The following is a 10037-nucleotide window of genomic DNA, read 5'->3' as shown; positions in this document are numbered from 1 at the left end:
CTGCCCTTGGGTAACCTATAATCTATCAGATGATGGGAGCTAGCAATGAGTACATGCTTTCTATACATTCCTCATAATAATTTTCATCCTTATTTTACACAGAAAAAAAATCAAGACTCAGAGAGGTTAAACTACTTGCCCAAGGTCATTCTGCAAAAAATAACACCAGTCACCAGTTGTTCTGACTCCAAAACTCACTCTCTGAGACACTAGCCACACTTCCTTCTTGAGTAAGTTTGCACTTAATCCTTTGCAATGAATAAACGAATAAACAAGTAGTAGCAACATGACTTTTGCAAAAAAAGCTACAGAGCTGTTTGTACTATCTGTGCTTTTAAGATCCACTGCCAGTTCAGTTCAGTTCAGTCGCTCAGTCGTGTCCGACTCTTTGCGACCCCATGAATTGCAGCACGCCAGGCCTCCCTGTCCATCACTAAATCCCAGAGTTCACTCAGACTCACATCCATCGAGTCCGTGATGCCATCCAGCCATCTCATCCTGGGTCATCCCCTTCTCCTCCTGCCCCCAATCCCTCCCAGCATCAGAGTCTTTTCCAATGAGTCAACTCTTCACATGAGGTGGCCAAAGTACTGGAGCTTCAGTTTTAGCATCATTCCTTCCAAAGAAATCCCAGGGCTGATCTCCTTCAGAATGGACTGGTTGGATCTCCTTGCAGTCCAAGGGACTCTCAAGAGTCTTCTCCAACACCACAGTTCAGATGCATCAATTCTTCAGTGCTCAGCCTTCTTCACAGTCCAACTCTCACATCCATACATGACCACAGGAAAACCATAGCCTTGACTAGACGGACCTTAGTCAGCAAAGAAATGTCTTTGCTTTTGAATATACTATCTAGGTTGGTCATAACTTTTCTTCCAAGGAGTAAGCGTCTTTTAATTTCATGGCTGCAGTCACCATCTGCAGTGATTTTGGAGCCCAAAAAAAACAGTCTGACACTGTTTCCCCATCTATTTCCCATGAAGTGATGGGACCAGATGCCATGATCTTCGTTTCCTGAATGTTGAGCTTTAAGCCAACCTTTTCACTCTCCTATTTCACTTTCATCAAGAGGCTTTTTAAAAAGCTCCTCTTCACTGTCTGCCATAAGGGTGGTGTCATCTGCATATCTGAGGTTATTGATATTTCTCCCAGCAATCTTGATTCCAGCTTGTGTTTCTTCCAGTCCAGCATTTCTCATGATGTACTCTGCATATAAGTTAAATAAGCAGGGTGACAATATACAGCCTTGATGTACTCCTTTTCCTATTGGGAACCAGTCTGTTGTTCTATGTCCAGTTCTAACTGTTGCTTCCTGACCTGCATACAGATTTCTCAAGAGGCAGGTCAGGTGGTCTGGAATTCCCATCTCTCTCAGAATTTTCCACAGTTTATTGTGATCCACATAGTCAAAGGCTTTGGCATAGTCAATAAAGCAGAAATAGATGTTTTTCTGGAACTCTCTTGCTTTTTCCATGATCCAGCAGATGTTGGCAATTTGATCTCTGGTTCCTCTGCCTTTTCTAAAACCAGCTGGAACATCAGGAAGTTCACGGTTCACGTATTGCTGAAGCCTGGCTTGGAGAATTTTGAGCGTTACTTTACTAGCATGTGAGATGAGTGCAATTGTGCGGTAGTTTGAGCATTCTTTGGCATTGCCTTTCTTTGGAATTGGAATGAAAACTGACCTTTTCCATCCTGTGGCCACTGCTGAGTTTTCCAAACTTGCTGGCATATTGAGTGCAGCACTTTCACAGCATCATCTTTCAGGATTTGAAACAGCTCAACTGGAATTCCGTCACCTCCTCTAGCTTTGTTCGTAGTGATGCTTTCTAAGGCCCACTTGACTTCACATTCCAGGATGTCTGGCTCTAGATTAGTGATCACATCATCGTGATTATCTGGGTCGTGAAGATCTTTTTTGAACAGTTCTGTGTATTCTTGCCACCTCTTCTTAATATCTTCTGCTTCTGTTAGGTCCAGACCATTTCTGTCCTTTATCAAGCCCATCTTTGCATGAAATGTTCCCTTGGGATCTCTAATTTTCTTGAAGAGATCTCTAGTGTTTCCCATTCTGTTGTTTTCCTCTATTTCTTTGCACTGATCGCTGAAGAAGGCTTTCTTATCTCTTCTTGCTGTTCTTTGGAACTCTGCATTCAGATGCTTATATCTTTGCTTTTCTCCTTTGCTTTTCGCCTCTCTTCTTTTCACAGCTATTGAATCTGGAGCCAGAGTAAGAACTTTGCAGGAGTCAGGCCACCGGGAGTGATGAATCTGAATGACATGGAATTTCTAGCCTTGGGCTTGCAGAGCACTCTCCCTTGTCAGAGCCCTGTGACTGTGAAATTGCCCAGCCATTCCCACTGCCACCATCTCAGTCCAAACCACATTATCTTTGACCTGGACAATTGTGGAAGCCTCATGATGGGTCTTCCTGCTGCTACCTTTTGTCCCCCAAATTCTGTAAAGCACACAGCAGCTAGAAGAATCACCACAAAATATATAGCAGCACATGGATCTTCTCTGCTTAAAACTCTATCATGGCTTCCCATTACGTTTAAGAAAAAAGCCAAACTCATTCCTTAACCTTGAGAATAAAATTCCAACAGAGATCTGCCTTGCCTCATCCCATCCACCTCTCTAACCTCTTTTCCCAAATTCATTTCTACTTTAGGACTTTTGCTCTTTCTGTTTCCCCTTCCTGTGCCTCCTTCCCTAGAACTTCACATGGTTGTCTTCTCCCTGCCCTCAGGTTCTCACCTTAGATATATCACCTCCTCCAGGAAGCCCTTCCTGCCTTATCACCCTATCTTAATTTGCTGATGCCTCTTCCAGTCATGCTGTCTCTCACTTCCTCTCACTTATTTTTCTTCACCGCATTTCTCACTATTCAAATAATCTGGCTTATTCATTCACTTGTTCATTAACTGTATCCCCCACTAGAATAAAAACCTGTGAGTATAGAGGCTGCCTGATTTAGTCTCACTGTATCTCCAGTGTTCAGAGTAGTTGCTGTTTAGTCATTAAGTTGTGTCTGACTCTTTGTGACCCCTTGAAGTGTAGTCTGCCAGGCTCCTCCATCCATGGGATTTTCTAGGCAAGAATACTGGAGTTTCTGCCATTTCAAGAATACTGCCATTTCTTTCTCTAGGGGATCTTCCCTACCCAAGGATCGAACCCACGCCTCCTGCGTTGACAGGCAGATTCCTTACCACCGAGCCACCAGGGAAGCCTATTAACCTGGCACATAACGTAGTAGGTGCTCACTAATTACTGGCTGAAAGAATAAAGTTTTCAGATTGGGAAATACCTTTGCCTTCTATTAAATTGATCTAAGGTTTATCGACCTTTACGCTATTGACATTCAGGGCTGCAGAATTCTTTATTGTGGGGCTCTGACCTGGGCACTGGAGGATGTTTAACCGCATCTGTGGCCTCTACCTACAAAAGGATGGCATCTGGGACACGGATCATGAAAATGGAGATGACGAGAAATGAACCGATTAAAATATATAATAATATTATGTGCAACTATGTGGAAATGAATCTTAATTTTAGAAATGAAGGAAAGGGTCTGGGTGGTAGAGGGGACTGTGCCTTAGGGCACTGTGGCTTGTTCAGTTTTTGCTCCAGCGCAAGGGGCTCACTGCTGTGTCGGCAGCATCCATTTGCTTACCAGGCAGGAGAAATGTATTTGAAAGAGCAGACAAGTGGGGATTTCCCTGGCAGTCAACTGGTTACGACTTCGCCTTCCAGTACAGGGAGTGCAGGTTCCATCCGCGCCCTGGGAGCTAAGATTCCATATCCCTCACGGCCAAAAAACATAAAGCAGAAGCAATACTGCAACAAATTCAATAAAGACTTTTTAAATGGTCCACATTTTAAAAATCTTTAAGCAAAAGAAAAGAGTAAACATGGGGGCCCAACTGTGGCATCCTTAGGGCGGCCTTGCTCACTTCTCTAGGTAAGTTATTCAACATTTTTATTCATTTCTGGAGATTGTTCGATCCATCCATTCTCCCCCACTGGACAGGGAGCTCCAGGGAAGGACATATTCCTTGCTGAGCCTGGCGTAGGACCCGGCACACAAGAAGCTCTCAAAACCAATTGTCCAAAGTAACATGAATGAATGAATCACCAAGGTTTATAAGCTAGCTTACCCCTCACTCTCTCTTCCCACCACCTTGCTTTATTTCTCTTCTTAGCAGTTACCACCAGCTGCCACGCTGGATATTTATTTGTTAATATACTCATTGCTCACCTTCCCCCACTAGAATCTAGAATTCATTTCTAGAATTAGAGTTTAGAGTCTAGAATGGAAGCTTATGAAACCAAGGGCTATTTAAAATTGCAATTCTCCCCACTCACTCCATATCCCCTCTCTCCTCACCACCCCCCCCCATCCCCCATTCCCTTTCCTCTGCGCTTATCACGGTCTGACATATTCTTTGACTTTCTTGGTTTTGATCTGCTTCCAACCAGCTCCACAAGGGCTGGATTGTTTGCGTTTGGTTTACAGCTCTATGTCAGACGCTTATCTCAGGACCTTGCATACAGTAGGCACTCAAGCCACACTGATGACTGGATGAAGGAAGGTGGAATTGAGAGGCAGGCAGATGTTAGGGGCACATCCATTGCCCAAATCCCTAACCCGCCCCCAGCCTCACCAACCGGCCGGGCCGGGCAGGCAGGAGTTAAGCGGCGCGCACGCTTCCAACCCGCAGGTGGCGCCGTCCCGCCTCGGTGCCCGACTCTGGGCACTCAGAAGTGCGGGACAGAATCGCAGCGAGCGCGGAGCCAAGCTCAGCCCCGACTTGTTGATCTCGCCCAAGCAGCCGCCACCGCTGCCGCGGGAGCAGAGGAGGAGGAGGTGGATCGCGAGGCGCCGCCCGACCTCAGTCCTGCCGCCCGCGCGCCCAGCGCCCGCCCGCGCCCCTAGCCTCGGAGAGTGCACTCCGGCCCCGCAGCGCCTTGCAGCTTCGGCGCGTCGCCTGCCCGGCCGGCGTAGGCCGGGCCCAGCCCGGCCCCGGGTCCGCCGCTGCCCGCGGGCGGGGGCGCCCGGGCGACCGCGGCAATGCGCGGTCCCTGGCCCTGGGAGGCGGCCACCCTGGGGGTGAGTGTTGGGGCGCGCGGCGGGGACGCAGGGGTCCCAGGAGATGGGGCTCGCTTGTCTCGGTTCGGCCTGTTGGTCTACCCAGGCTCCGCGGTTTCAGGCTGGGAGGTGGGGGGGGATGGGGGGGGCAAGAGCCGGGGCTCGGGGGAGACGCGCGATCCTCATTCTTGGGTGAGGGGGTAGGGCGTGAGCTTCACATGCCTAGGGGCTCAGAGGAACCCTGAGATCACCAGTGCGCGGAGGGAGGAGGGCTCGTTTTGAAAAGGCCAGAAAATTCAGCTCCTTTCCCCGCCTCCCACCTCCCCCACCCCTTCCCTTCCAAGCCCCGGGAAAGGCGCAGAACCCGGAGTTATAAAAAGCCATCGCAGGAAAGGAGCGAGCAGGAGGAGGAGGTGGAGGAGAAGGAGAAGGGGGCGGGGAAGGAGCTAGGGGAGGATGGGCCAGGTGGGTCCCCCCGACTTTGTGCGCCAGCCCCCGCCGTGGGGCAGGGGGCGCGGAGGGAGGGGCAGGACCCGGCGCAGAGCTTGGCTTTGCGTCTTCAGTGTTCACCTCGTCTCCGGAGAGACCTCAAGAGGTGCTCCCGTGTGGCTTGGGGAGAGGGGTCGCTCCAGGACAGTGGGGCTGTCGTGACTATCCGGTCTGTTGTGACCGACAGGTGGGCACCTGAAACGCTCCAGAATTCCCCCAAATATTTAAAGGTTTAGAAAAAGCAATCCCCCTGCCACCGCCCCGCCGCCTCCCCCCCGCCCCAGCCTTCAAATCCTAATTATCTCGGAGCAGGGGAAGGAAAAGATAAGTATTTTTATGAAAAAAGAAAAAAAGTTTTTTCATTCAGCTGCCCTCCTCTTCGCATGGCGGGGCCAGGTGCGGCCCTCGACGGGGAGACCCACAGAAAAGCGAGTTTCAGCACTCGACGGGGCGGACAGCGCCCCAGGCGGCAGAACAGAGCCAGGGCGGCGGAAGGCCCGGGGTGGGGCCTCCCGGGTCCCCCCGGCGCCTCTTGGGGGCCCTCTCCCCGCTCCGGAGGGCGGCCCCTCCCTCCAGCCACGGGGTGGGGCGGACTTCAGCACCGGCGGGAGGGACAGCGCCCAGCCCGGCTGAGGCCCTGAGCCGCTTAAGCGCGGGGAAGGTCAAGGCCGGCAGGGGCCGGGGTGGAGAGGCGGGGAGGGGCCGCGCACAGCTCCTCGTCCGCTGACCTGCGTCCGCTTTCTGCCTCGCAGCCGTCGGGATGGAGGTGAGAAGACGGCCGTGACGCGCGCCCGCGCGGCCCCCTGCACCCCCAGCAGCCCAAAGCGCTCCCTGCCCCCCTCCCCCGCGGCGGCTGGCCTCGCCGTCCAGTGACAGCGGCCTGGGGGGGCAGGGGGGGCGGGGGCGGCCGGACCAGCGATGCCGGCGGGCATGACGAAGCATGGCTCCCGCTCCACTAGCTCGCTGCCACCCGAGCCCATGGAGATCGTGCGCAGCAAGGCGTGCTCGAGGCGCGTCCGCCTCAACGTTGGTGGGCTGGCACACGAGGTGCTCTGGCGCACCCTGGACCGCCTGCCCCGCACGCGGCTGGGCAAGCTCCGCGACTGCAACACGCACGACTCGCTGCTGGAGGTGTGCGACGACTACAGCCTCGACGACAACGAGTACTTCTTCGATCGCCATCCGGGCGCCTTCACCTCCATCCTCAACTTTTACCGCACCGGGCGGCTGCACATGATGGAGGAGATGTGCGCACTCAGCTTCAGCCAAGAGCTGGACTACTGGGGCATCGACGAAATATACCTGGAGTCCTGCTGCCAGGCCCGCTACCACCAGAAGAAGGAGCAGATGAACGAGGAGCTCAAGCGCGAGGCAGAGACTCTCCGCGAGCGGGAGGGCGAGGAGTTCGATAACACGTGCTGCGCGGAAAAGAGGAAGAAACTCTGGGACTTACTGGAGAAGCCCAATTCCTCTGTGGCCGCCAAGGTGAGCGTGAAATCCGGACGGTGCTGGGCTGGGGCGGGAGGAGGGGGGGGTTGGTTCTGCCTGTGTGTCCAGATCGAGGACCACGGTTGAGGGACTGTGGCTTAGTTCCCACAAATATGAAGACCAGGAAAGAGAAAGGGCTGTGGCTGAGACCTCAGAGGTGAGAACCAACAACCCCTTCAGACTGTTCGTTCCTGTATGGCTCTGGCCACCTCATCCTTTTATTATTCAATACTTTATACCCCAGCTTTGCTGGAGAAAAGGCTTTGTGGAGACTTACGAAAACCCACATCAAGAGAATGGACACTGCAAATAACGGGGCACAGAGGGACAATAAAGCCTCGAGATGGAGTAGAGTTGGGTTAGGTCTGTTCTACATAATGCTCCCTTGTGGATGCCTAGACCCAGGCTAGAGGAGAGTCACGCTGCAATTTTAATACTTATCCCTATATTTATAACCCCACTTTGCTCCAAGGAGGGAATGAAGCAGCTTACGGACCTACTTGGAGGACACTGAGATACTGTGAGGCAGTTTTAACATAAGTGAGAAAAATGAGGCAAAGGGACTCTGAGAGATGGGTATGTGTGTGCATGATGCATGCAGCTGGTTATGGATGCCTGTGGGTGAAGGATCACCCCTGGTTTGCTCTATCTTCATTTATTTGGTGAATTGATTCCCAGAATGCTTGATGCAGCTGCTAAAGATGCTTTGGCTATCGGAAGAAGATGTAAATTTTGAAATAGGGGAGAAAAAATGAGGGAATGTGAAAAAGAGAAAGCAGGAGAAAGAGGCAGGAATGGGTCTCATCACAATGGATAGAACTATGTGCTGCCAGGTTAAAAACAAAAAAACAACGGGGGCTGTAAGGGATGAAGGAAGGCTTGGGGTGTGAGCCAGAGCAGGGCAGGAGGTCATTTGCTGATGAGCAACTTGTCTGTGTTAGGCTGGGACTCGGGGATGCCTCAGAGAGATGGTGGCCTATCTTCACGTGGCCAAGGTGCTGGAGGTTGCAAGGAAATGACAACATACTGTGTGGAGTGCCACAAAAGAGGCCCTGCAGGGCCCAGAGGGGGCCAGAAAAGAGGGGCATTAAGGTCAGAATCCAGGAGGACCGAGCTGGGAAAGATACGTTGAACATAACTTGTTCCCGGAGAGCAGGGCCAATAAGACAGGGGAAGAACAGGTAAATGTATTCATGGCAAAAAGAAAAAGGGAAGGAGATCTGCATACCAGCCATGAGGTGTGAGCTCGGGCTGCCTCCTGGCCAGCCTACTGTCCAGAGGCCTGTCCTGCTCTCTCATTGTGGGTGCCCCTGGCTCAACTGGCCCATCACTGAAGGCCCACGTGGAGGGCCAGGTCTAGAGGGGGTTCTGAGGAGGCCCTCTCTCCAGATCTGGCTGCCCAAGGAGAAGCCTTTAAGAGTGTGAATGTAGGACTGAGTGGCTTGTTGGAGCACGGAGAGAGGTTTTCTCTTTTTCCTGTCCACCCTAAAGAGGACGCAGAGATTCCTAGGCTCGTCTCCTCTTTGCAGGCTGCCTCTGGCCATAATCCTGCCCCAGGTTTCGTGTCCAAAAAGCCTCTGTCTTAAGACATAGTCACTCACCCTTAACCAGCTTAGGATCAGCAGACTTATTTTGCTATTTCCAGGCCTGACCAGGTTTCTCCCTTCCACACCTGGTTTAGACCCAGTTATGACTCCCTTCTCTCTGTTCTGTCCCTAAGACAAGAGAGTGAGGGGCAGAGCAGGGGAGGGCCCGTTTCCCAGAAGAAGTAGGCAAAGGGCTCTGTTTGGGTTGGTGCCTGGCAGCTAGGCAGTGGCTAAGGCTTGTAAAAGGTGTTGGTTGGGAATAAACAGCTTCATCACTCCCTTGGGTTAATCCGATCACAGGGACGAGTTTCATGACCTCTCTGTGATCCTGGGCTGGGGCTGCTGGCTAGTCCTGGCAGATGGATGGTCTAGGATATTTGCAGCCAACGCTGAAATGGTGTGGCAGGCAGGCTCATTGGCCCTCAGCATAGAAATCCTGCCATTGATCACATATCCACTGTATATGGACAACACATTTAGCCTTATACCAGTTCCCTATTATTATATCCCACCTTTCAAAGAGAGGGAAGATCAGAGAGGTTAAGTAACTTGCCTAAGGTCACACAGCAGGCAAATGGGAGTAGCCAGAAATTCACACTCAAGTGTGATTTTGAATTGCTCTTCTTTCCACAGTGATTAAGTACCATAGTCTCCTTCCCAGTCTCCCTGCTTCCACCTTTGCCTCCTGCAATCCATTCCCCATTCAGCAGCCAGAGTGAGCTTTTCTAGATGTAATTGGATCACATTATTCATCTGCTCAAAATGCTCCAGAGAGTTTTCCCATTACAGAATGAAGTCCAAACCCTTCACCACGAATTCAGCTCCATGACCTCTCTAAACTCATCTCTTCTCTCCTCTGGTTCACTCAGTTTCAGCCCCACTGGCCTCCTTGCGCGTCCCTACACAGATCCGTCTTTGTCCTAACTCAGGATCTTTGCACTTGTTGTTCTTGCCACCTGGAATTCTCTTCCCCATATTGTCCCATGGCTGGTCACTCTTTCTCCTTCCTTTTAGGAGCTGGTCCCCGCTCAGATGTCCCCTCCTCTAAAAGACCTTTCCTGACCCCTATCTAAGACAGCCTCTCTCTTCTTACACTGACATCTTGCAGTGTCCTTCTTGCACAGGGCTTGAGCACTATCTGAAATTGTACCCACTTCCTTGTATTTCTCAGTTCCTCCTCTACAAGAGTATGAGTATCATGAGTTGTATTCACTGCCCCATTCCCAGTATCCATCATGGTGCCTGGCACAGAGCATCTCCAGATAAATCCAGGTGGAATGAATGAATGGAGTGATCAGTCACTGTGTCTCATGGACCTGTAACGCCTTCCTGTCAACCCACCTGTAGCCCAGCTCTCTGTGCCTCTAGCCCCCTTGGGGGATTTG

The 10037-nt window shown here is 51.6% G+C and overlaps 1 protein-coding gene across 1 annotated transcript in view; it reads left to right on the top strand.

The window, feature by feature from the left end:
- The window catches only part of KCNB1 (potassium voltage-gated channel subfamily B member 1), a 116448-nt gene continuing 111096 nt past the window's right edge, over positions 4686 to 10037 (top strand). Inside the window, exons 1-2 of the mRNA XM_018058007.1 lie at positions 4686 to 5110; positions 6331 to 7063. Coding sequence (XP_017913496.1) covers positions 6497 to 7063 — 567 coding nt within the window. The 5' untranslated portion in view covers positions 4686 to 5110; positions 6331 to 6496. The remainder of the gene's footprint in view (positions 5111 to 6330; positions 7064 to 10037) is intronic.

Source organism: Capra hircus, chromosome 13, assembly GCF_001704415.2.
Source record: "Capra hircus breed San Clemente chromosome 13, ASM170441v1, whole genome shotgun sequence".
NCBI lineage: Eukaryota > Metazoa > Chordata > Mammalia > Artiodactyla > Bovidae > Capra > Capra hircus.
This window is presented reverse-complemented; position numbering and strand designations above follow the sequence as displayed.